The 27326-nt window shown below is 50.7% G+C and overlaps 1 protein-coding gene across 1 annotated transcript in view; it reads left to right on the plus strand.

Moving 5' to 3' along the window:
• The window catches only part of ALOX5 (arachidonate 5-lipoxygenase), a 50032-nt gene that overhangs the window by 11323 nt on the left and 11383 nt on the right, over positions 1-27326 (plus strand). The window contains exons 3-7 of the mRNA XM_040624017.1: positions 611-692; positions 9897-10019; positions 20553-20659; positions 22354-22526; positions 25245-25391. Of these exons, the coding sequence (XP_040479951.1) occupies positions 611-692; positions 9897-10019; positions 20553-20659; positions 22354-22526; positions 25245-25391 (632 nt within the window). The remainder of the gene's footprint in view (positions 1-610; positions 693-9896; positions 10020-20552; positions 20660-22353; positions 22527-25244; positions 25392-27326) is intronic.

Consider the following 27326-nt stretch of genomic DNA (forward strand, 5'->3'; position numbering starts at 1 on the left):
TAAGAGGGAGGAAGAGGAAGCTCAGTCTATCATGATTACAAGGACAATAATGTTCATTACTGTCCCCACTTACGGGCGGCCAAGCACTGTGTACAGTACTCACTAAATCCCCACCATGACCCTAAAAATAGGCGTTTTCTCTCCATTTTACATGTGAGGAAGCTAAGGCAGCTTGCTGTATACACTGTGCCTGCCGCAGACAGGCGGAGAATCACTGACCTACCCCCGTAACGCCTGGTGAGAACCAAGCCCGGCTCCTGTATCTGGATGTGATTCTCAGGGCCCCGAGCTGCAGGGCCCCGAGCTTGCTGAGTGAGCAGGCAGAAAGAAGGGGAACTGGATTTGTCTTTTATAATGGGAGTGGCTAAGAGCACGGGATTTGAATCTTGTGTTGGAAATCCACTAATTAGATGTGTGACCTTGGGCAAAGTTCAAAGGCAAAGCTGTTCAACCTCCCTAAGCCCCAGTGTCCTCAGCATGAACGGGAGGTGGGGGGGTGTTCTGAGGCAGGTAAAGATGGTGCACGGGCAGGGGGTGTGAGGGAAACCCGAATATTGGACGTTGTTACCTTCCTCCCGTGGCTGTTCTCACACCTGTCCTTTCCTCACAGCAAAGCTGGCCTGCGATGACCAAATTCACATTCTCAAGCAGCACAGACGTAAAGAGCTGGAAACACGGCAAAAACAGTATCGGTGAGTTATGACATCAGACCAAACAGCCATAGATAAACTGTGCCCACAGATTACGGCTGACCACTGCTGGTAAGTGATGGCCAAGCCACCAGTTCCCTGGAGCGCTCCTCAATCCCCCGTCTCCCCCCGACCACCACTCCAGGCAGAGATGGTACAGAGCATTATGGAAAAAACTTGACGTCAACCATAGCAGCATTTAGGAGGAATGGGACAGCAAAAGCTTGGATTTACATTAATGTTCTTTCACCTCCCCTTGTAGAGATTACCCCTCACTTTTTATGTCTTCTGATAATAATTCGATCGTAAAAGTGATATATAATCTACAACAAAATTGACAAATCTTTAACAGACCGAGAAAAAAGAGAGAACTCAAATTATTAAAATTGGAAATAAGAGACGCACCCACCTCACACATTAAAACAAATCAAAGGAAATACTATAAACAGCTGTACACCAACAAATTAGATAACTTGGGTGAAATGGACAAATTCCTAAAAAGACAGAAATGACCAAACTGACTCAGGAATAAATAACCTGAATAAAACAGTCACAAGCAAAGAGATTGAATCAGTAATTTCGAAACTTCCGACAAAGAAAAGCCCGGGCCCCTGATGGCCTCACTGGTTAATTCTACCAAACATGTAAAGAGTTAACATCAATCCTGCATAAGGTCTTCCAGAGAACAGAAGAGGAGGGAACACGTCCCAACTCATTGGATGAGATCACTATTATACCAAATCAGACAAAGATATCGTAAGAAAACTGTACACCAATATCTCTTATGGGTATAGATGCAAACATTTTCTACAAAATTCAACAAAATACTATAGCAAACTGGATCCAGCAGCATGTAAAAGGCATGCTACGGTATGACCAGGTGGGATTTGTCGTAAGGAAGCAAGTTTGGCTTAACATCCCCAAATCAGTTAATGTAATGCACCATATCAATAAAGAACAAAGAAACACATGATCGTGTCAAAAGACACACAAGAGTGCATTTGACAAAATCCGCACACTTTCATAATTGAAAAACACTAGAAAACTAAGAATTAAAGGGAAATTTATCAACCTGATAAAGGGCATTGGTAAAAAAAAAAAAAAATTTACAGTTAACATCCTACTTAATGGGAAAAGACTGCATGCTCCTCTCCTAAGGTCCAGAACAAGATAAGGACGTCAGCTTTGACACTTCTGTTCAACATTGTACTGGAGGTTCTAACCAGGGCAATGAGCAAGAACGGGACCAAAGGCACCCACAGTAAAGAGCAGTAAGCAAAGCCATTGCCGTTCACAGAAGACATGATCTTGGATGCAGAAAATCCTAAGGAATTCATAAAAAACTATTGGAATGGCTCACCTGGGTGGCTCGGTCAATTAAGCATCTGCCTTCAGCTCAGGTCATGATCCCAGGGGCCTGGAATTGAGCCCCCAGTCGGGCTCCCTGATCAGCGGGAAGCCTGCTTCTCCCTCTGCCCCTCCCACTGCTTGTTCTCTGTCTCTCTCTCTCTCTCTCTGTCAAATAAATAAATAAAATCTTAAAAAAGAGGAGAAAATAATACATGATCTAGAATGCTCATCTGGGAAATGGTCAGTGGGCTGTATCCAGCCTGTAAGTTTGTCTCATGGTCATTTTGGAGCCCTGGTTACACAGGGCTCTTACTCCCCAGGTTTTCTCAGCCCAGCACCTGTCTATTATCAGGCGTCTTTCATGTCCTGCTTTGGCCATTGGAGACATTTGAGTTTTGTGACTTGTTCCAAGGGGGAGGGATGGAAGGAATCGTGCTAAACTATCAGTATGGTCACCTGGGCTGTGGAGGGGCTTTTGGGGAGTGATGACCATTACACCTTTCCACGTATTCCTCTCTAGTATGCAGTATGGCAGGTTTATTTTAATCCCATAAAGCAAAAGAAGGGGAATCAGCGAACTGCTGCTACACAGAGCAACATGGGCAAACCTCACAAATACAGTGCTGATCACTGAGGCCAGACACACCGTGCCTGGGATTCTGTTGTTTGGGGAAAGTTATATAGCAGTGCAACCATGAATAATAGCAAGGAAATGATTCTCATAAAAGGGAGGATGGTGATTGGGGGAGGTTGGGTGGGAAGCAGGTGCAGTGTGGGGGTGCCGGTAACATTCTGATTCTCCATCTGGATGTTGGCTATACAGATGTGTTGTGCATTTTTCTGTACATGTATAACTACATATACACACATACATATATATTCCATTTCATAATAAAATGTTTAAAACTTTCATGTCTTTATATCAGGTGAAGGAAGGTAATCTGATTATCCTGGAGTAATGTGAAAGATTTATGAATTTGTGATTTGTTTTAAGACATTTGTGTGTGAGCCTCTCAGACACCGTATGATGTGTTCTGAGACTTCTGTAGTTAGACGGCGCACAAATACAAATACCGTGAGAGCTCTGCACCACCAGTACCATCTTAAAGGATTGGTTTGGTTGTGTTTTTTTCCAAAGCGATTTATGTTTTCCCTACTTTATTTATTTTTTACTTTATTTTTTTATTTAAATTCAATTGATTAACATATAAGGTATTACTGGTTTCAGAGGTATTCGTCAGTCTTATATAATATCCAGTGCTCATTATATCACGTGCCTTCCTTAAGGTCCATCACCCAGTTACCCCATCTCCCCACCCTTCCCCTCCAGTTGTTTCCTATGATTAAGAGTCTTGTACGGTTTGTCTCTCTCTTTGATTTCATCTTATTTTATTTTTTCCTCTCTTCCCCTATGATCCTCTGTTTTGTTTCTTAACTTCCACATATGAGTGAGATCATATGATAATTGTCTTTCTCTGGTTGACTTATTTCTCTTAGCATAATACCCTCTAGTTACATCCACGTCATTGCAAATGGCAAGATTTCATTTTTTTAATGGCTGAATAGTATTCCATTGTATGTATATACCACATCTTCTTTATCCATTCGTCTGTTGAGAGATATCTGGGCTCTTTCTGTAGTGGCTATTGTGGACATTGCTGCTATAAACATTGGGGTGCAGGTGCCCCTTTGGATCACTACATTTGTATCTTTGGGGTAAATACCCAGTAGTGCAGTTGCTGGGTCGTAGAGTAGCTCTGTTTTCAACTTTTTGAGGATTGTTATTTCTGTGCTCCTTCCTCAGCTTTCCTCCCACTTCAGCCACCCCTGTCAAAGCCCCTACAGTGAGCACACCATGTACTTTTGGCCCTGTGGGAAGAAAGAATCTTAGATTGTGGTGATGCTAACCAACTTTCAGAGAATTGGGCTAGTTTGTGTCCTGTTAGGTAAGCAGACAACAAGTTCTATCAGTTCCAATATAATTCAGACTAAGATGTTAACGGCTGATAAATTAGTTTTACAGACATGTTGTCTTAATTCAGTATTTTCCGAAGTGTGCCCTAGAAACTTTTTCCCCATGATAAGACAAGTTCAGGAAATCACATCCACTTCCTGGAGGTTCCCGGTGCACATACACATTGAGAATTCTGAGAAGTTCTCTGCTGGTGGACTGTGCTTAATTTTTTTCAGCCCAGTGTTTCCCAAGAGAATCTGATGTACAATTCTTAACATCCGCAGAACAAGTACTCTATGGAGCACCTTTGGAACATGCCCCTTCTAGAACTAGGGAACGGTGGATTCCGCCGTGCGGTTGTTTCACAGGGATGGGTTTTGGTGGGTCTAGAGAGATGGGGCCAAGAGCTTTCTGGTGAAACACTTGTCCCCCTTCTTAGATCTAACCGTCATTTTTTCCTTCCTCCTTCTACTCATCTGTCCTTTTCAGCTGCCCTTCTCTGCTTCCGTTCAGGAAACACTGAACTTTGCAGCGTCTGCATAATCTAGGGGTTCCTCTTTCACATGAACTCTCGGGGTTCCAGATGAGAGTTTGGAAGTAAAGTAACTAAGAATAGTCTCCGATCTGTCAGAAAGCTGCAGGCCCAGCTGGCTCTCGTCCCTCAGTCAGCCGGGCAAGGAGCTGGAGAAGCCCACACAGCTCATCACGCACTCCCCGGTTCTCACTGTGCCTGCGTATACCCAGACGGGGCGCTCAGACAGAGCAGCGCGCCGCGTAGTGGTCTGCGATCTATGATATGTAATCACCCCGCGACTTGCTTTCTTCACTCATTGTTCTGTTTTGAAGGGCAGCCAGTTGACCCAGATGGTGTCGTCCATTCATTTAGCGTCCGTACAGCACACTGTTGTATGACTGGCCCGCCAGGCTCACCCGCACTCGGGCTGATGGACAGGAGGACCGTCATTCATTCCCGGCTGTCACAATCTGCACCTCAGGGCACTTCCTCATACGTCTCCTGGTGCTGTCATGGAGGAGTTTCTCTAGGGAATATTCCTAGAAATAGACTTGCAGGATTGCAGACCACATTTGAAGTTTTTTAGATGTTGCCAGTTGTCTCCCAAAGAGGTTCTGGCAGTTTTCACCCTGAGCAGCTGTTTTGGAAGGTGCGATTTCCCTGCGTTGTTGACATACTTTGCATCTTGAGACATTCTCATCCGGGTCAGTCTAATGTCCTGAAATCGTATCTCATTGATTTCTTCATTCTTAAATTGCCACATCTTTCTAGCTGCGTGTGAATTCAGCCATTCCCCTACTGATAGACATTCAGCTGGTTTCTCACCTGTCTGTCTTTGGCATTACCAGCAGTACTGCAGGAAGCAACCTTGCACAAGCAGCTTGATGTCCTGGTGTCTTCATCCCTGTCACATGAAGTTCCAGAACTCACATTGCTGGGTCAAATTAGCTGTTTCATTTTAAGAAATACTAACAAAAATCCTTTCCCATGATTTTATAGTAGTTTTCGGTGCAATTTTCCAGTTGCATATGTATATATAGGACATACCTGGTCATGCGGATCTTCTTTTATATTTTTAACAATCAAAAAATCCCTAAATTGGATCCCATTGTTGTTTTAATCTGTGTTCCCCTGCCTATTGGTGAGTTTCGCCTCTGTGCATTGCCTCTTCTTTGAATTGCCTATGTGTATGCTTTATTTTTCTGTCTTTCTTATGATTAATCTAAAGGAGCTCTTTGTATATCAGGCTAGTATCCTTTTGTTATAAGTGTAGCGTATGTCGTTTGTCTTCTCTTGCCTTTGTCACGGAAGATTTTAGTTCTTTGTTTTCTTAACTACATGTGTTGGTTTTCCTTTATTGCTTTGGGTTTCCTGCTTTGCGTAAGAAGGCCCTCCCCACCCCAGTGTTACATAAATACACTTGTATTTTTGTCTAATACTTTTGTAATTTAGTCTTTAACATTCGGCTTTTAATTCACCTGCCATGTATTTTTTTTTTTTAAAGATTTTATTTATTTATTCGACAGAGATAGAGACAGCCAGCTAGAGAAGGAACACAAGCAGGGGGAGTGGGAGAGGAAGAAGCAGGCTCATAGCAGAAGAGCCTGATGTGGGGCTCGATCCCATAATGCCGGGATCACGCCCTGAGCCGAAGGCAGACGCTTAACCACTGCACCACCCAGGCGCCCCATCCTGCCATGTATTTTTATACGTGACGTGAAGCAGGGGCCAGTCATCGCCAGTATCACTGACTACGACTACATTCCTCCCTACTGCCTGGGGAGGACACCACGGCAGGGCCGGCCCAGGATGGTGGTTATGGGCGTGGACTCTGAAGCCACATTCCGAGCTCAGCTCCCACTTACGGCCACTCACTCCATGTCCTGTGAGTTGTTTAGTCTCCGTGTGCCTCACCCCCTCAACCTAGAAGGTGGGTGAAAGAATAGTATTATCGCACAGCGTTTTGAGACAATTAAATAGATTAAGCCGTGAAAACACATAGAACAGTATTTGGCACCTAGAAAGCACTCGTTAAGTGCTAGCTAGTTTCCTGTCACACTTACATATTTTCTTGGGGCTGTTTCCGGACTTCACATGTTAGTCCGTTTTTCCACTTTGCAGCCCAGTGCCATGTTTTGATTATTATAACTTTCTATATACGTTAATAGCTCTGCCATTATCTCACGGTTCTCTTTTAAGATTTTCATGATGAGAATTTCTTTGAATTACATATAAATGTGTTATGTACTGACATGCCAGTGACATTCAGTCTGCCCACCCCCACCCAGGAACACAAGGTGCCTTCCCCCCATCTAGATCTTGAGTAATGACCTTCCCTAGAGTTTCTAATTTTCTTTTTGAAGGTCTTTCTCCTCCCTGGGTACTTCATACAAGGGGAAGGATAGCTTGTACCATTCTGAATGGGATAGTTTTCTGTTTGTAAATAAATATTGCTGGGATAAAGATAAATTAGTTATTTTAAAAATATTTTCCTTGTATTGACATCTTATTAAACTCTTTTATTGACGTGAATCTTTTTTCTTAGTGAGTCTTTTAGTTACCTGGTCATTCAGTCATATTATCTAATGACAATAATTTTGTCTGTCTGTTATTTTCCTTTTTTTTTTTTTTTCTTATTTCACAGCTGGAATTCCCCAAACAAGTAGTAGTAGCAATGATGGTCTTGATTTTTGAGAAAATGCCTTTGATATTTTTATTTAAAATTCTACTTTATATTGTTTTCTGATGAACACTCTACCATATTTCAGAACTTCTTTGTTCATTCTAATTGTTTGGCTGAACTTGTTCAGTTAATTTCCTCAGAAGAGGTTTCGGGGAAATACAATATCTGAGTCGGTGCTTGTCTCCACCCCCCAAAAATTCTCCTCCTCTCACCAATGACTTAACGATACGAGAGGTTTAGATGATGACCTAAAAGGAAGTCTGTAAACACGTCCCACTGTCTCCCCATTTTCAGTATAAAATAAGAAACCTAATGATAACTAGATTATTTTTCTTTTCCCAGACTCCCTCCCTCTCTCCCTCCCTCCCTCTTTTTCCCTTTCTCCCCCACCCCCCCAACACACACACACACACACACACACACACACACACACACGTCTTCTTTCTCTTTGGCAGTATATATCTATACATGCCCTTTTTCCTTTTCTTTTCTGCCTAGGACTTAGAAAATTGAGGTCTTTCAACTTAGGAAAGTTTTTCTCTTATTTCTTGATTTTTACTTCTCTGTATATTCCTCTCTCTCCTTTTGGACTTCTTAGTCTCTGCCTGTTAACTCTTCTGTATCTGCCTTTCATGTCTCCTGCGTTTTCTTTTTTTTTTTTTAAGTTTTTATTATAATCCCAGCTAGTTAACATACAGCATCATATTAGTTTCAGGCGTACAATATTCAACATTTCCATACAACACCCAGTGTTCATCACAACAAGTATACTCCTTAATCCCCATCGTCGTTGCCTTTTTTCTTTGTGGTTTTGCTCTGTGTTTGTGTTACATTTTCTTCCATTTTGCACAGAGCAGCGCCTGGCCCTTGACAGGTTCTCAGTAATTAGTTATTGAATGAACAAATTTTGTCCAGGAGACAAATTAGATCTCACAGTGACTGTTCTCTTTTCCCATTTGTCTATTGAATTTTCAATTCAGAAATCATCTTTTGTTGTTGGAGAAAGTCTTTTAACATTCTACTTATATCTTTTTAACACTTCTCCTTTTTTTAAAGAAATTAAATGTCTTTTTTGCTTCTTCCTTCCGCCTGGTTGTTCAACTTGGCCTTCCTCAGTGGACTGTGATTCCACTCTAGGTGGGGCACTTCCGTCCATCCGTGCTGCCACCCTCAGGAGGCGAGGGGAACAGCGGCGGGAGGCAGGGAATTCCGAGGAAATGAATTACTTTCTAAAACAAAGGAAAAAAAATCAGTAGATTAGTTGATGTTGTACACTTGTCTACATTTTAACCTGTTAATGTACCAGCAGTGGCGCTAATACAAATATAACAAATATAGAAGATTTTCTTAAAGTCCAGGAAAATGGAATATTGTAAGTAAACCAACAGTGAGAAATGACAGTGCTGCATAACAGAAAATGCTTTTCAAAATGCATCTGCTCTGACTGATGGTATCCAGTTCCTGTTCGCCTCTGTGGTCCTAACGGGAGTCTTACTGGGCCAACAGGACAGCATGAAAAACCATGGGGATTTTGGTGACAGTAAAGGGACAAAATGATATTAAAGGGACTCCAGACTTTTTCATGACCTCAACTCTCAGTGCTTCAGTTTCCTGTCATAAGAGAGATTTTAATAAAGGAGAATTAGGAATACAAATGGAAAAGCTGTTAACCCAAAATGTAAATTCTAGTTTTTAAACAAATACAAGATCATTCTCCCTGAGCTAAAGAAACAGTTTTGGTTAGTTTGGGTTTTGCGGTAAGCAAAGAAAAAAGTTTAAAAAAAAATTTTTTTTAAGTGAAATTTAAGGGTCACCTGGTGGCTCAGTCGGTTAAGCATCTGACTCTTGATTTCTGCTCAGGCCATGATCTCAGGGTCATGGGATCGAGCCCCATGTCAGGCTCGGTGCTCAGTGGGGAGTCAGCTTGAGATTCTCTCTCCCTCTGCCCCTCCCCCCATGCTCACAAGCACGTGCACGCTCTCTCTTTCTCTCTCTCTCCAGAATAAATAAATCTAAAAAAAAAAAAAAAAGAGTAAAATTTAAAAAACAAAATGTAAGTGCCCAATGCTGCAGGGTAAGTTTCAAGGACACCAGGATCTGAAAATTTTGGCTGGAGAGAGTGCGTGGTCTGTCTTTGGGGGAAGCTATTTTGCTTACAACCGTCACCAAGCCTCCCACCGGCAGCGCCCGTGTCTGAGGCTCTGCATCCAGCCGCCCTGCTCCCCTGGGCACCCTACTGGGAAGGAATGACCACCACCCCCGTTCCCCAGCCACCATACACAGTGCGGGGACGTGTTGACTGAGCCGGACGGGTACTGGCTGTCCAGGCCAGCCTGGAAGTGGGGGAGCCTCAACCACTTCTACCTCCGGTGACTGGCAGGGCCACTCTGTGCCAGGGAGAGATGGCGGTTGGGTCCCATCAAATCAGTGAGGTCTTCTGATGCTTCCTTTCCACTTCCTCTGCACTGGTGCACACCTCCCGTTCACTACTCCTCTGCCGGGAGCCCAGGGTCAGGTCCAGGCGACCTCGGACCTCCTAGAGTGATGCTTGGGGCACAGCAAAGCAGCCCCCGCCAGCCCCCGGGAGGGGTCCCAGGACCTCACAGGATGCACACGAGCTGATGGAGGACACAGCCTCACACCACGTGGGCACCGAGCCCAAGGCCAGGCATTTGAGGCAGTTTTCTTCTTTTTATTCACACTCAGGTGGATGGAGTGGAACCCTGGCTTCCCTTTGAGTATTGATGCCAAATGTCACAAGGATCTACCCCGAGACATCCAGTTTGACAGTGAGAAGGGCGTGGACTTCGTTCTGAACTACTCCAGAGCGTGAGTTTCCTAGAACCGAAGGGTGCTGGGCAGCTCCTCCGGGGGCTGGGGCCGCGAGTGGGACCCTCACCTCCTTCCTCGTGGGGGCTCTGGGCTGTGGAGCGGCTCGGCTGGGCCCCTCTTCCTACATCATTTGCTGTATCTTGGCCGTGCTGGATCCTCAGTGCTGACCACAGGGTGGCCAGTATCTAAACCAAGTTATAACCGGGACGACTCCAGACAGCAAACATAGCTCTGTGGTCAGCCTGAAGTCGAGGTCTTTACTTGAAGTGCCCCATCCTCACCCACGTCTCATCGCCCCAGGGCCAATTCAAGGATGGACAGGGTCCAGGCTCTCACCTGGATAGCAGGGCTCTGTAGTGAGAATGGCCACCGCGCCTGTGCTGGTCACTGACACCCACCCCCGGGTTGTCTGTCACAGCAACCCTGTGAGGCAGGCACAGTTAGTATCCTCATGTTGCCGTTGGAGAATCTGAGGAATAAGGAAGCCACATACCTTGTCCAATGGCCCCTGCTGACAAACGTCAGACATCTGAGTTCTGTGCTCCTTCTTTGTGACGGAATCCCCACAGGGCTTCCACTGAGACTCCTTGGGTGCTCATGAAACATACGGAGCCCCAGCACCATCCCAGGGCCAGTGGGGGAGCCCTTGAGTGTGCCTTGACTCTTTAGGGAGTTTGCACAATCATACACTTATCAAGCCTCTGGGGAGTGCCAGGCTCTTAAGTGTGGGTGTTTCCTACTACAGTCTTCGGTTTTGACCTTCACAGCCAGCTTGGGAGGGGGACACTGTTCTTGAATGTTTCCAGGTAAATAAGCTGGTTGTCCACTGGACTCAGTCAAGGAATTTGTCTAAGGTCATTTAGGCAGAAATCGGTAAAACCAGAATTTGAATTCACATCTATTTGGGTCCAAAGCTGGAGATATTTTTTTTCCCTGCCACAGTTGGGATGAACTAGAGAGAATAACTAAAACCAAACATCTGAGTTAGTAATGCAGGGTAGTATCCAGTACCTGGCTCCCTGGAAACACCAGGGCGATTAAATATCTCATTGCCCACCCACGGATTCCCAAAGGCATGTGGCTTTTAAGGCAGAGCCCTGATCAGGATGGTCCGAGCAAGACAGAAGGCCCTTGTGAAAGGGGCAGTCTGAAAAGAAAATGATGAGGATAGAGAGCAGCAAGGTCAGAGGAGATGATACTGCTTTGGGGAATAGTGTCACCTCTGCGTAGTCATGGTGAAGGGTTGGATGGCAGAGGGATAGTGGGCTATGGATGGATGGGTAGATGGATAGATGGGTAGTAGAGGGATAGATGGATGGATGGTGAGTGGGTGGAGGGTTGGAGGCAGCAAGGGAGGGTGGATGGCTGGCAGAGGAATATGTGGATGGTTGGATGGATGGATGATGGAAGGATAGTGGATGATGGATGGATGGATAGTAGAGGGATGGATGGATGGACGGACGGCGGGTGGGTGGAGGGATAGAGGGAGTTATGGAGGGTGGATGACTGGCAGAGGAATATGTGGATGGATGGATGGATGGATGGATCGATGGATGGATGGTGGAAGGATAGTGGATGATGAATGGATGGGTAGTAGAGGGATGGATGGATGGACGGACGGCGGGTGGGTGGAGGGATAGAGGGAGTTAGGGAGGGTAGATGGCTGGCAGAGGAATATGTGGATGGGTAGATGGTGGGTGGGTGGATGGACAGTGGAGTGAAGGCCAGGCTGTGCCTTATGTCTGCTCAGTGTTCCTGAAATTAACTGTCATCTTTGTATCTAAGGAGCCTAGCACAGCAGCTTCCACAGACTAGTGCTCAGTAAACTCTATCACAAGGAATGGAGTATGACCCAGCTGGCCTCTCAGAGGCCTTTGTGACCACCTCATGGGCCCTCACTTACACACCCACACTCAGTCTCTCATTCTCTTTCCCTCAATCTCTCTCTCTCTCTCTCTCTCTCACACACACACACACACACACACGAATGCATAGTCACCTTGCTCGTCCCCTGGACCCCCATCCTGGCTAACAGCCTCCTAGCCGTGCATCTCACATTACTCCCCATGCAGCCTCGCCCCACAGCCCCACCCAGGCTGCTAAACTGGCATCTGCAAGGCCGCGTCTCCGTAAGTGCCCTAGGGGATTCCAGTGTGCAGTTGGGGCTGAAACCACTGGCCTCCAGGCCCTCGTCCTCCACCCAGCTGCCTTTGGGGTCACGTCTATCCCCTGGGGTCTCAGGATGCACGTCCTTCCCTCCCAGCTCTGTCATCTCTGCCGGGACATTCAGGAGCACCCTTCTACCTGCTTCCCCAGGGTCCGCCCCACATGGCCACTGAAAGTTCATTCTCAAGTGCACGTAGAGTTTGTTGGAGGCTCCTTCTACAAAGGCAAATATAATTCTTTTACTCCCCCCCTAAAATCCCTCAGTGATTACCCCAGCTACAGACGAGAGCCTGCACGTCTCTGCCCAGCTCCCCTGCCTTCCCTCTTGACCCCAGATACACAGGACACTCCAGCCATGTGCATCCAGAACTAGTTAGCAAGGCACCTTCATGCCCTTTGTCTTTGCACGTGCCGTTCCCTCCCCCTCAGATACCATTCTTCCCTTCTTGGCCTGGCTAAATCCATCTCATCATTTTTCAGGACCTAGATGAGGTGACCCTTCTCCCAAGAGTTCCTAGAAGCCCCGGGCCTGAGTGAGGTCTCCTCCCTTGTGCTCCCCAGTGCTGGCCACACAGGCCACCATTTCTCCGATGACGTCACAACTCATCTTTTCCACATCTGCCATGTAACTCGGCCCCTTGAGCTATGGACTGTTTGGCAGGAACATAGCCCAGAAATCTTGAGATGGGCCCTCAGCCCCTCCTGGTACAGCACAGCTGGGCAGGTCGGCCAGGCCCTACGTCTGCGGGCTGAGGCCCATGAGGTTCTAAGAAGGAAATGAGAGATGTGCTCCCTGCATTTGAGGAGGGTGCAGCCTGAGTCAAGGGAACTGGATCTCAGGGAGATAGCTCAAAGCACCCCCCGCCCCGAGGACAGGAGGGCACATGGGAGAGGCCTCTGGGCCAGTAGAAGGTGATCTTAGAGAAGGTAACTCCTCTGAGCCTCAGTGTCTCATCTGAAGAATGAGACCACAGCTCCTGCTCAGGGTTGTTGTGAGAATAGAATGAGGCCACATGTCAGCCCCGCACGGAGAAGTTTCTCCCTAAAAACAGCATTCTCGGTAATGGGGTCAGGCCAGCCAGGACCCAGGGCGCCATCATCACACGCCTGCTGAGCACCTGCCCCCTCAGACTGGCCTCTGCCCTCAAGGCCTCCCAGAGGATCCCTCACTCTGTCTGGTTTCTCTTACGGGGCCCGGGAAGCCTTCACAGCAGGGGCCTGGAGGAACGGGACAAGGGTGCTGTGGCAGCGAGGGCGCCTCTGCCGAGGTCAGCTGTGGCGGGGCCTGCTCACAGCCAAGTGGGCTGTAACACTTCCTGGTGGCATCGAAGGAGGAACAGCTCGTGCGTTTACTCACCCCTCACTGTTTGCAGACTACAGCTTGATTGCAGGCAGTGGGCTGATAAGGGAATGTCCCTTTAAAGGAAACAGAGAGAGAGCTTCCTTCCTAGTGAGGTAGAAGAGCTCCTGAGGGGGTGACCAGCCTCGCGCCAAGACCAAGGTGCTCGGACCCTCGCCCCCTGTCACTGCCCATCAGATAAGATCGGGTGGAGGCTGCTCCCTGGAGGCGCGTCCTTGGCCCTGGGGTCCCAGAGGCACCTCACCGTAACCACGGCTGGCCTCCTGGGAGGCTGGCAGCAGAAGTGCTACACGGCCTGCACGGACCGCTCCGGGCTTGCGTCTGCGGGGTGCAGTGACCGACGGGGAGCTGTGAGGGACATCATTCCTGCATCGCAGAAGCTTGGCCTGGCAGCCTTCGAGGGTCAGACGAGAGAGCCTAGGGGGGCGGAGGGGCTGACCGAAGACAGGGAGTGGGAGAGTAGGGAAGAACGCGGGATGTGGTGTGGATGGACCTGGGATCTGACTGGAATTCAGGTCAAAATGGGGAGAAACTGAGGGGAGACCCCCAGGCTTCCTTGACCCATGCACCCAGCTGGTCAGGAAAATGGAGTGATCCTTACCAAGGGAAGCTGGGGAAGAAGTGGGGGAGAGGAGTCCAGCTCGGGGGCATTGCTGAGGTTGAGAGCCCTGGGCAGTGTGTGCCGGGGAGGGGTGGACGGGATAGTGTGGTCTGTCAGCCATAACCCCTGTCACCGCGGCTCCTGGCCCCCTAGACAGGTCACTGCTGCTAGTTGGAGGTCAGACAAAATCCCATGTACGGCAGCTCCTTGAAAAGAGTCGGTGGGGAAGAGAAGGAGGGCTCAGGCATCTGAGATGAGAAAGAGCAGGCGCCTAGAGGGGAGAGAGGGGGTGACAGTGGATGGGGCAGAGTGCCAGCGGAGGAGGGAGGAGGAAGTGGCATGGTGAGGCCCAGAGGTGGGCCCTTTCATTTCTCCAGAACCAAAACCATGAGCTCTGTGTGGAAAGAAGACCCCACACCCTCTCATTGCCGCCCTGGCTCGGAAACTAGTTAGCTCCACGTCACCAAAGCACTCGTAGAAAATAGTGTTCTCCCCCTTAACTTCACACATGCTACCCAGAAACCCCTGGTCTTCTTGAAAATTTTAAAAACCATCTCCTCCTTCTTCTAACGGATGTCTGTATGTGTATCAACCCTGTTGACCTCTATCGAGCTTTGTGAGACAGCCAGATGCGTCCCATTGGAAGATAAATATGTTAGAAGAATGTGGGGGGAAAATTCCCACCTAAAAGTTAGACAGACCTGAGAAATTTTAATTATATTTGCTAAAGTAGCATTTTTTTGTGGTTAAAAATAGGTCATGAAAAAAGACATAACACAGAGTATGAAGTCTGGTTTCCCAAAAAAAGGGCTTGTTCAATAGTCAAATGACATTGCAACGTCTTCAGCGGTGGGTGTCCCATATAACTTGCATCGCAGCCCCTGGAGGACTTGTTAAAAACTGGGATTTCTGGGCCCAACTCCAGAGTTTCTGATTCAGGAGGTCTGAGGCAGGGCCTGAGAATCTGCATTTTTTAACAAGGCCCCTGGGGGTGCTGCTGCTGCTGGCCTGGGGACCACTCCAGGATTGTAAGACCTTGAGAAATCCTGGCATAAAGAAATCTGCTTAATGTCCCTGTGCTCTCCCAACTCCTCAGACTGCTTGCCTTTGTGGGCTGGAGGCCCCCAGAGCAGGCGTGCCTCAGGGGACAGGACGGAGAACCCTTTCCCCTTCTTCATTTCCTCTCTTCCCTGCATCCTTCTCTGCTCTTCACTTCAGCCCAACGGCCATTTATGGAGTGCCTGCTGGATGCCTGGACCCCAGGAACTGTTCTAGGCACCAGCAGTCCTTGCCTTTTCTTTTCTTGTGCCCCTCCCCCACACCTACCTCAAGGCTGCCCTGGGACTAGAAAAGGAAAGTGTCGATTCCTTCCGTGAAACAAACGCAGTGAAGGAAGGTGCAGTTTTAGCTGAATGTGGCTCTTTCGGCGAGGTTGGTTCTAGGGCAGCTGGGCTCCTCCTGGACGCTGGGCAGTCACTCCAGGCCCTCCTTGCTTAGGGCGGTAAGGACACGCAGCCAGGCTGCCCGGCGAGGGGGGCAGGCTCCAGACAGAGTCTCTCAAGCACTCACGTGCACGTGGATCCGCATGGGACGTTGGCAGACACAGGTTCTGATCAGTGGGTCCGAGTGGGGCTCGAGTGTGCGTTCCCAGCAAGGACCCATGTGCTGCTGGTGCTGCTGGTCCCTGGACCAGACTCAGAGTAGTGAAGCTGTACTTCGCTTTCCTCGGGAAAAAATTCTATTAATCTCTTAAAATTATAGCAACAATATCAACCCATGATTCATTACCCTTTCAAAGCAGAAGGCTGCCTTCTTTAGAGCCCGGCAGCGAGGGTTGATTCAGACTCGCTGTGTCCTCTTGGGAGAGTCATTTCAGTGTCCTGACCCTTCCTTTCCTCCCTCTGATACGAGGCTGGTGATGCCTGGCTGCTGGGATTGTTACGAGATTTCCGTGAGCTCATGTATGTGGGGCCCCCATAGGTGAGTTCCCTCTAGTATCGCCACTCCAGGTGCTTGGGAGGACTTTCTCTTCACTCCTGAGCCCACAGAGGGAGCCCAGCTGGGCAGCTGCCTCCTCAGCACTGTCACCGCCCACTTGCTGGCTCTCCGGGCTTCCTCTACCCCCATCTGAGCAGGGCTGGAGGAGCTACTGCTCCTCCTTTAACAACTGTCTACTGAACTACTGTAGGGTAGGGCCCGAGATGAATCAAAAGCGGCCTTTTGGTCCCAGCTCCAAGAAGCGCACAGTCTAATGGGGACCAAGTCATGGATAGCTTATCACAACAGCATGTAGGAGCTCTTCCTTAGGAAAGGAATGCTGGGGAAACTTGAGGCAGAGGAGGAAGTAACTCTGGGGGAACAGCATCAGAAAAATGCTTTCCAAGAGAGAAGATGCCCAACCTGGGTTTTGAAGGATGCATAGGAGTTTACTGCACTGCTTGGAGGAGGGGAGGGGAGGGGATGGCATTTGAGGCAGTAAGAATTCTGGTGAGCCAGGGGGACCAGAGTAGAGGCCTGTGTGGGGAAGTGGGACTGAGGCTACCAAGGCAGGAAGGTGGGCCAGGAGCCCAGCCTTTTCCTGGTGGGGGTGGGGGGAGAGTAGGACCAGGGTGGTCCAAGAGGCTCAGCATTTTAGTGTCAGGAAGAAAGGAGTTGGTTGTCAGATGCACTAGAGAGATTCGCAGAGCTTAGGGCTAACTATAGGTCCCTTTGGAACCAGCCACTAGGAAGTCACCAGCGCTCTGGATGAGAGCACTTTTAGGGGGCAAAGAGGACAGGAAGTAAAGAAGAGTAAGTAGGTGAAGATTCTTCCATGAATTGGGTGTGAAGGAAGAAAGAGGTTGAGTGAATTAGACAAGGAGACCCAGGGGAAGGAAGAGGGTAAAGTGCTGTGCTGCAGACAGGATTTTGAACCTGTCTGTCCCCCAGAATACCAGTGCCTAAGGCTGCAGACTTTCATATTAGCAATGAGTGACAACTAGGGCAGTATTTGCTAATGTTTGTGGAACTCTTCTTATGAACTAGGGTTTTCTATACATTAGGTCAGCCCTGTGAGACAGAGACAGTCATTGTTCCCATTTCACAGGTGAGAAAACTGAGACACAGCAAGATTAGGGACTTGCCCGAAGCCACATGGCTGGGAGGCAACGGGGCTGGGATCTTCGGCCAGGCCCTTAATGCCCTGTGCTGAGCAGCACCATCTCAGCTGCCATCTCTCAGGGACTCCCAGCCCCATCCAGACTTGTGTCCAGACCCCAGCACTTGGGTTGGGGTTCCAAGACTCCTGGGTCCATCCCCCTAGAGGTCTGATGGGTAAAGGACACCCAGGTGCCTGGCAGCCTGCCCTACGTGGACAGCTCCTGATTGGCAGAACCCACAGAGCCTGGGCCTAGCTAGCCTGTGTCCCCGCAGCCCACGCCATAGCGTGCCACTCTGCCCATGGTTAAACCCAGTCCTGCTGTAGAAAACAAACTGGTGGCTGAGGTCACCAGAGAGACATTCCCCACTGAACCTTCAGCTTCCGGCAGCTCCGCTTTTGCGCCACTTCTGAGTAATTCCGGTGACTTGTTTCTTCTGCGCCACCTGCTCTGCCTGGAATGAGGCCAGCCCTCCTCAGTAAGTGTCGCCCCCCACTCCAAACAGCAGAACTGTGAAGTGGAAAATGGAGAAGCAGTTAGAAGGAAAGGGGTAGGGGAAGCAGAGGAGACAAGGGCTCTCCCCTCTCCTGGCACAGAGCAAGCAGCCCAGTGTATGTTGACCTTGGCTGTGTGACCTTGAATGAGCCAGATGCCCTTTTTGGGCTGCAGGTTCCTCTTTGTGCAATAACAGATCTTCGAAGTCCCAATATTGCAGTTGTGTGTAAGTATGTAGAAATATTTTGCCTCGAGATGACATGCAAATGTTTTCCTCCTAATTCCACTTCTTCCTGAATCTGTGGCTTCCTCCGGGCACCACCCCATAACACCCTGTGTTCAGTGCCAGCCTTTTGTTTCGAAGTCAAAGAGACCCAGCTGCGAAGACGATGAGCCAAGGGCGATGACTCACTCCCATTCCCCACAAGATCCCTTGGGGTTCGGGACGTCTTTCCTGGGCCCCATCCGTCACGGGGCTGTGCTGGGGCTGCCGGGCCTGCAGAGACCTGGGAAGGCCTCTCCCCGTCCAGAAATGCGTCCTTTTCCACACCTGGTCTGACCGTGGATGGCACAGTGCGTTTACTCCTTCAGTTGAACAGTCCTTTCTGTCCCAGGAGGCTCAGCGGACGAGGGAGGTGGTGGAGGACAGGGGTGCTCGCTGAGGAAGGGGTAGCGATGCTGAAAGCGGCTTAGCTGGGGGCCTGCCCAGCCGTGGTGATGCACCAAAGCATGTGTGCAAAATAGGCGTGTGTGGAAAGAAAACAAAAAACAAAAAAAAAATAAGTGTGTGTGTAAACGCTCCTCCTTGCTGGGGAGCGGCTAGGATAAAATGTTGACGAGACCAGCCCAGCCTAGAGGACAAGTCGAGCGTCCTTCTCCAGCCCAGAGGGGCTGAGCACCTGCCGTGTGCACTCCACGGCCCAGGCTGCGCCCCGGCACCTTCCCAGCACCCACCTTCCCGGCTGGGTCATCCGACTCACAGAGAAGCCAAGACCCAGGGAGGTTACCGCCTAGGGGCTCCTGGACCCGCTCCCGGGCAGAGTGGGCTCCTAGGGCTCCCAGGTCGGCTGGTGCAGAGAAGCATTTGCTAGATTGAGGGTGGATCCGAAGGGGGGTCATAGAGGTGTGCCATGTGCTCCCTCACATCTGGCAGGGCTGGGAGGGACCCCTGCATTTCCTGCTTACCTGCCAGCTCCTGCATTCGGTCATCAGACATGCTGCCTTCCTGCATGTGCTCAGGGAGCTCCCCTGGGATGAGACAGCCACCTGTCCCCGTCAGCCAGGGTCACTCTGGCCAAAACAGCCAAGCCTCAGGCCTTTGGTGCTGCTGGGCAAGGTGTGAGGTGAGCTGTGGAACTCCCACACCTTCCTGCCACGACGCTCAGGCCCCAGCCAGCACCAACCCCGTTTCCTCCCCTCCAAACCACCCCCCCCAAGGAGTGAGTCCGAGGGGCCTGCAAGGTTAGACTGCTGCTTCTGGGAGGGGATGGCTCTGCTGGTCATGCCCGGGATGTGGGTGGATGGGAAGGGGAGTCCCCTGGGGGAGCATCGGCCAGCATGGTCCCGTGCTCCGGCATGCACACTGTCCACTCAGTCAGTGATCGGTGCTGCGGAGCCACTGGAGTACCTGGAGGCCCAGGCTGGGCACTGAGCAATGCAGACACACTCTTGGCCTCCTGGTGTGGCAGGCAGAAGCCGGGATTCACACAATCGGCTTTGTACTTAATCTGCCATCAGCACTGCTGAGACAGCATCGGGGGCCCCCTAGCCTGGGGAGGGGGCAGCTTCCTTGAGATCAAAGCAGGAGTGGGGGTCCTCGAGGCAAGATACACTTGTCTCCAGATACACTCACTGCTGGCCTGGGTCAGGAGGAGAAGAAAAGGGCAGAGGGCCTTCCAGGCAGAGGGAGCAGCACATGCAAAGGCCCCGAGTGAGGATCTGCGAAAGGCAGTGCAGGTGGGAGGCTTGAACTCTGGAGCAGTGGGCAATAAGCACTGACAGTGGGGAGGAGACAGGATAACTGCCTGGTACCCTCAGCTGTGGGTGTGCCAGAGAGAGAAACTGAGGCAGAGTGTGTCATATGAGCACTGGCCAGAGTTCCCTACCCTCTGTCCTGTGCCTTGATCGAGTTAGTAGGGAAGTCTGGGAGACCGCTCTCACTCTCCCCCACTGTTCCCAGGCCCATCCCACGGTTCCCTCCTCCAGCAAGCCCTTGGGATCGCTGGGACCACTCAGAGCTCCCTCGTGAGTGCCTGCAGCCCGCATTTTGAGTTTATCTATCCAGCTCCTGTCCTGGCTTACTTTGCTATCCCGTGTAAGGAGCATTAGGGAAACTATCTCCCTTAACACAGGCACAGAGCCAAGGTCAGGCAGAAAGTAAACTTTCTCAACTGTGCATCCCCTAAAACTCCAGGAGACTTGCCGAGTAGCTGCGTAGGAACTTGGCGCTCTGTGCCTGGAAGCCGGTCCCCGGGGGGGCAGCAAAAGTTTGGTGAATGAGTGAAAGCGTGGACGAAAGCAGGCGTGGAGGGGATTGGAGGCACTGTAGACTGTTCTCGAGGGCAGTGGCCAGTTTCCTCCCCAGGGGAGAAGCAGTAGGGAGAGCATCAGCGTCGGTGCGGGATTCTGTCCTGGTTCCACCGGCCAGTCAGCTGCCCCCTCAGAGCTGCCCTGGGTTCGGTTCGCCCAGGAGGCCGCAGCGCGAAGGGGCTGCGCCGAGGGGGGCGAGGCCAGAGCGCGTGTGAGTGGGGACACCGTCTCCTGGTCTGCAGGATGGAGAACCTGTTCATCAACCGCTTCATGCACATGTTCCAGTCCTCCTGGAGCGACTTTGCCGATTTTGAGAAAATCTTCGTGAAGATCAGCAACACTATTTCTGGTGAGTGTGCTTTTGGGGTCCCCCGTGGTGCTGGGGAGACCTGCCTGGGACTTGGAAGGGGCCGCGCCACGCCTGCTCTAGCGTGGCAGCTGGCTTAACGGGCTGGGCTGCCCTGGCCTCCCCAGCAGCCAGGCCAGCACCCCTGTCCCAGCCCCCGCAGTTCCCTGGTGATCGCCCTCCTGCCCAGAGCTTCCCCCACCCCCAGACATTCAGGGCTGAGCTCCCTCAGCCTCACTTCCCCATCAAAAGTCTCAAAAGTATCAGAAATTTGTGTTTACATGAATCGGTCATTTATGATACTTCTGAGCAGAGTAAAGGCAGAACTTAGCTTGTCTTTTAAGCATTTACAGAAAATTGACCTTAGGTTACCCTGGACTAGGATGTGTTTGGCAGGTGTTGGCTTGCAATAGCATCGTAATCACCAGGGATGGCCCAGGAAGGAAAAACAGAAAAAATACGGAAACAGGCATGCTGGATGAAGAATGGGTATTGAAATAAGCACCTGGGGAAAACGCCTTTGCAGACTCCTCCCCAAGAGGGCCCCGTGCTCCTCTCCTTCTCCCTCCTCCTGCCCTCTCCTCCCTCCATCCTGGGCGGAGGGTCTGGAGTTTTCCCTGGAGGCACAATGTTGTAGAGCAGATCTCTGGAAGGTATCTATCCTGCTTAACTGAACCTTTGTGCTCATTGACTAGTAAGTCCTCATTTCCCCTCCCGCAGCCCCTGGCAACTGCCTTTCCACTCGGATTTTGTGAGCGTGACCGCGCTAGATACCACATGTCAGTGGAATCGTGCAGTAGTTGTCTCTCTGTGACTGGCCAGTTTCACTTGGCCCGATGTCCTCCACGTTCATCCATGCCGGCACGCACTGCAGAATGTCCTTCCTTTCTTAAGGTTGCTTCCACACCTTGGCTGCTTATGAAGTGTGCTGCAGTGATCTCGTCCAGATCCTGATTTAAATTCTTTGGGATTAATACCCAGAAGTGGGATCCCTGGATCATATAGCTCTAGTTTTAATTTTTTGGGAACCCACCCTACTGTTTTCCATAGTGGCCACACATTTTGCATTCCCACCAGCAGTGCACAAGGGTTCCAGTTTCTCCACATCCTCTCCGACACCCGTTGTCTTTTGTTTTTGTAGTAGCCATCCTGACAGGTGTGAGGCAGTATCTCATTGTGGTTCTGATTTGCATTTCCCTGATGATTAGTGACATTGAGAATTTTTTCATATACCTGCTGACCATTTGTATGTCTTCTTCGGAAAAATGTCTGTTCAAGTCCTTGGCCCATTTGTTAATCACGTTATTAGGGTTTTTTTGCTATTGAGTTCTAGGAGTTCTTCATATATTTTGGAGATGAACCGCTTACCAGATGTTCAGTTTGCAAATGACTTCTATTCTGTAGGTTGTCTTTTCACTCTGTTGACTGTTCCCTTTGCTGTGCAGCAGCTTTTTAGTTTGCTGCAATCCCATTTGTCCATTTTTGGTGTTGTTCTTGAGAAAGGAATTCCTCAGGAACTTCTGAGCCCCCAAGGGCAGCTCAGGGAGGACAAGGTAGTGCCATGGCCTGAGCCAGTGGTCAGGCAGTAGGGCACAGCCAGCGGAATCCATGGTCGACCAGCTGGCCGGTGAACACCTGGGAGACGGGACCCACCCCCACTCAGAGCTCAGCCAAGGCCACGACTTTCTCTCCTCTAGAGCGGGTCATGAACCACTGGCAGGAAGACCTCATGTTTGGCTACCAGTTCCTGAACGGCTGCAACCCAGTGTTGATCCGGCGCTGCACGAAGCTGCCCGAGAAGCTCCCTGTGACCACAGAGATGGTGGAGTGCAGCCTGGAGCGGCAGCTCGCCTTGGAGCAGGAGGTCGAGGTAGGACCCTGTTGTCTGGTGACTTCGGCCACAGCCAGCTCAGGTGGCCAGGTCACACTCTGTGGGACAGAAGGCACTTTCTGCTGGCCGGTGCTCACAAGCCTGCAGGCCGCTGTCTCCAGGCTCCTCTGCCAGGCTGATGAGACCAGCTGCCCTCGGTCAAGTGGTCTCTTCCTTTCCCTGGGCATTTATGGCAACCGTCTCGTCCAGTGAAGGAGGAGGCATTGAGGGTGATATTTCTCAGTGCTCGAGGCTGGGAGCATATCCATATTTTCAATATCAATATCACTAATTAAAAGAGCTCCCTCTCAGTAGGGGCTAGTTGTGGGCCAGGCTTTCTGACAGATGCTTTACACACACAGCTGTTGAACTGTCACCAACCTTGCAAAGGTAAGGAAACGGAAGAAAGAAGCAAGCCTTGTAGCAGCACAGGAAAAAAGGGAGAAAATGGATGGAATTTTTAACATTCTAATTAGAAATGTTGGTGTCTTCTGCTTCTGCTCTCACCCTCCTCCCAGCCCTCCTCTGGCTCACCTGCAGGGATCTGAGGGCCGGGAATGTCCCTGCTCTCAGTCGGTTGGCCTCTCCCACCAGAGCCAGGACAACGGGGCCCCCTGCCCCCCAGGTGTCTAGGTGGCCTTCTGTTTCTGGTCACCACATCTTGTTTGCTCAGCTTGCCTTGGGGCCCCAGCTAGAGAGGGATGGTCTGTGCCATCTGTGGACAGCCCGCCCAGCCCCCACCTCCTGCCTGCCTGACTCTAGAGGGCCACCTGCCAGCTGACCGTCCCCTGCCCCAGGGCACAGTCCTCCTCTCTCTTACACACATACACACCTCCTGTCTCTTACACACACACCTGCCATCTCTTACACACACACCAACCATCTCTTACACACACCTCCCATCTCTTACACACTCACCTGTCATTGTTACCATCCATCGCTTACACACTCCTCCCATCTCTTACACACACACCACCTCTAACACACCATCCATCTCTTACACACACACCTCCCATCTCCTACAGCATAATTCTTAATTCCCTGAATCAGTCATTAGGGCCAGGAAAATGCAGCCCGTGGATCAAAAGGAGAGGAGAGGGACACCAGATAGGCAAGAGCACCAGTATCCACTATGGAATCCCAGAACATCTGAACTAAGAGAGAGAGTTTCCCCCTCACTTTTCAGAAGGATGACACTGAGACCCAGAGAGAGGAGGTGGCTTGGGATGACAGAGCTGTGCCCTAGGCATAGGCCCAAATCCCAGGCTTCCTGGTTCCCTGGCCTGTGTTCCCAGGGCCTCCTATTGGCCTGGCATTCATCACCTTAACTAACCTGCATCTCCTTGAGATTGGACTGGCAGCCACTCCTGTGCAGTACTCGCAATGGTCATGTCCACTCGGAAAGTCCAGTTGTCCAGCCCAAGACAGGAGCCTGCCCACCCTGTGACCCACCAATCCATGTGTCTCTCCCTTCTTGACAAGGTGACCCTGAGGGGCCCTGTCACACGCTCTCCTGAACCAGCCTCTCCCCACACTCCTGCCCTGGTGAGCAGTGGGCACAAACGCCGTCCTCCCCACGCCGGCCCCACACACATTGCAGACAGACAGCTCAGAGCTCATCACTGGTGTCAGATGTCTGCCATGGTCCTTAGAGTCGAAAAAGGAGGAAGATTGTGGCCAGTCCCTTGGCTCCTGTCAGGTGTTTGGTTGCCCTTTGGGGGATTCCTGAAGCGTGTGCTGGGTGGCCCAGCATGCCCTCTGCAGGCAGAGCTGTGGACACATATCTCACCTAAGCACCTGTGGGCCGGGCTCTGTAACATCGCAGACCCGACCCCACTCCCCACCTGCATCCATTACTGGCCTAAAATAAGAATGGCTTTAGAAGAAGCGCCACCCGTCCTCTACCCAAATTCTTCAAGATCTGGCCTGAGTGGGCCCCAGCTTTATGAAAGGAACCCTCACAGCACTCAGGTTGGGCTCCCTGGAGAAGACTGAGCTATACTCTGCCAAGAGTGGCTTTCTCCCTTCCCCACATCCCAGGCACACTGCTTTTTTTTGAAGTATACCAACCACAGAAAAAGCCCGAATCAGGAGTGTTAGCAAGCTCACTGAATTTTCACCGAGTGACCCCACCAGGCCACTAGCCGCAGACAAGGCCGCAGAACACACCAGCCAGGGACACAGACCCGTCCTGCCCCTGAAGAGCCTACCCTCCCCTAAGCCCTAGACACCCCCCCGACCCTACAGACCCCTGCCTCTGTAGACCCAGCCCCTGCAGATGCACCCTACAGAAACTTCCACCCTGAAGAAACGCCCCCATTTCTCCTCCCAACGGTGACCCTGTCGTGACACTATGTAAGTGCAGGCAGCCATGGCGCTCTTCGGAATTTGAATTTCTTGTCTATTTCATCTGCACTCTATCTGCCTCTGGCGGGGGGTTGGGGGGGGGGTCTTCCAGCATCTTCGATGAGAGCCAAGCAGCTTCCAGGGACAACACATGCAAAATTGGCCCTGCCATTCCTTCACATGACCAGAAAACCACCACCATCTCTGAACACTCTGGATGCGAATCAGCCCAGAGTCAGAGAACAAAACTGTACATTCTGAGCTCCGATAAGAGGCTAGGGGCCTCTAAAGCTACCTCTCCCACCCCCTGGGCCTCTCGGGTCCATCTCCGGCTGAGACTGATGGGGCCATATTTCCTCTTGCCTCCTGCAGCAAGGGAACATCTTCATCGTGGACTTTGAGCTGCTGGATGGCATCGATGCCAACAGAACAGACCCCTGCACCCTGCAGTTCCTGGCAGCGCCCGTCTGCCTGCTGTACAAGAATCTGGCCAACAAGATTGTCCCTATTGCCATCCAGGTAGTCTGCCCACCCTGCTCCTTTCCCAGACGGCTCTGCCCTCAGCAGCCAGGGCTTGGGGGCAGTTTCCTGGGTGTCTCCACCTGAACCTCCAGGAGGAGGAGGCCACTCTGCCTCACGTCTCCTGAGGAGGGTGCTGAAAGCCGAAGGCTCTGCCAGGTGGACGGGAAAAACTAGAACCTAGGGCTTCCTGCTGGCGGTGGGGACGGCTGGCCACGAGAAGCAGAAAGGGTTCCCCTCCCCAAGATACACTCAACAGATTCCTGGCAGGGCCAGGCTCTCTGCTGAGGACCTGCCCTGGGATAACATGCTACACCCCTCGCTCCCACCCAGCATCCTGACGGGGGGGCCCAAGTCAAAACACCAAAAGGGGCCTGGCAGGTGAGGTTGCGAGATAAGCTGGAGACTGAGGCCACCAGGGGGCACCATGGAGGCTGAGGTCATGAACGAGGCCAGTCCTGCAATGCTGCTGTCTTCTAGTGCTCATGGGTTCTCGTTTCTACCAAAGATGATGGAGGAGGAGAAAGAGGAGCAATTCGGGTGAGAGGAGGCAGGCGCAGAGCTTCCTCTCTCCCATTCCTGGTTGCTCTCTGCTTCCTCAGAGCACCAAGCACACTGGGTCCGCTGGTATGCAGACAGCGGGAAAGAACGCTCAGGACAGGACCAGATGTAGGTCTGTGAAGGGGGCTGCTGCCCAGGGGCCCCTGTGGGGAACAGGTGGACAAGCGTTCAGCAGACTTGACTTTGAGTCAGCTGTGAACCGGGCGTTGAGTGCTGTGGGCATTATAGCAGCTGGTTTGCCCTGTGCTAACCCCATGACGAGACTGTCCCAAAGATTAGCCTGCACAGTCCACAATCCCTTACCCTCGATTCTGAAATCTAAAAAGCCCTAATACTGCTAGGTTTTTCAAAGGTTTGCACCAAGTTCGTTAGCAGCAAAACTTGCTCTGAACCGAAAGGAGAGACTTTTTAGAAGCTTTGCCCCACCCAGTGTGGTATGCACGTCTATCATACAGAAGCACTGACGTGTTTGATTGTAAAATGTTATGTTGCCCCAGACCCAGGGCGGGGGAGAGAGGCGTCACATAACGAAGTAGATGCACTGCTAAAATTCTAAAACCTTCTGGATTCTGAGACACTTGGTCATCAGGGCTTCGGACCAGGACCTGGCTTTATCCATGTAATCATCTACAAGCCTCCGAGGTTGGGGACGACTGCTGGTGGGTCATTTCCACATGTTGCGAGAACAGACAAAGGTGCACACCGTCAGCACAGTGCGGATCGGTGCCAGGCCGTCTGGCTCCAGAGTTCATGCTCCCCCCGCCCCCATCTCCTGGTCTCAGGGGCACATCTTCCACCAGAGGAATTCCCAGCCTAGCAGAGAGAAGCCCTATGTTTAAGAAACTGAAGCAAAAGGTAAAGGGACAGGCGACGGAAGAGAAGCAAACAGAATTAGGAGACCTGAGGAGAGGAGCCCTTTACCACGGGCAGGCACCATGAAGCAGCCCGTCCTCCAGAGACTTCTTGGAGGGGCCTGGAGTCAGGGGCCTGGCTTCCATCCCCACTCTGCCACTTGCTGGAAGCCCCGGGACCTTGGGCAAGTCACAGTGTTTCTGAATCTCTTCCCTCTGTGGAAAATGCAACCTTTGCAAACTATAAAGAGCCATGAAAATGAAAGCCAGAGGATAATAAGTCCAAACTGTGCTTCTCTAAAAGGTCCAAGAAAGTGGATAACCCTGTCATGAAGCTAATGAAAGAAAAAAAGAACACAAATATACAAGATTCGGAATAAGAAGACACAATCATAAGGGTGTTTGTTTTCTTTAGGAGCATGGCAACAAATTTGAAAAGCTGGAAGCAATGGGTAAAAACCTGGTAAAATATAAATTATGAGAAGAAATTGTAGAAAACAGGCCAGTATCCCTATAAGCACCT

The sequence above is a fragment of the Ursus maritimus genome, unplaced genomic scaffold (assembly GCF_017311325.1).
Source record: "Ursus maritimus isolate PB19 unplaced genomic scaffold, ASM1731132v1 scaffold_7, whole genome shotgun sequence".
NCBI lineage: Eukaryota > Metazoa > Chordata > Mammalia > Carnivora > Ursidae > Ursus > Ursus maritimus.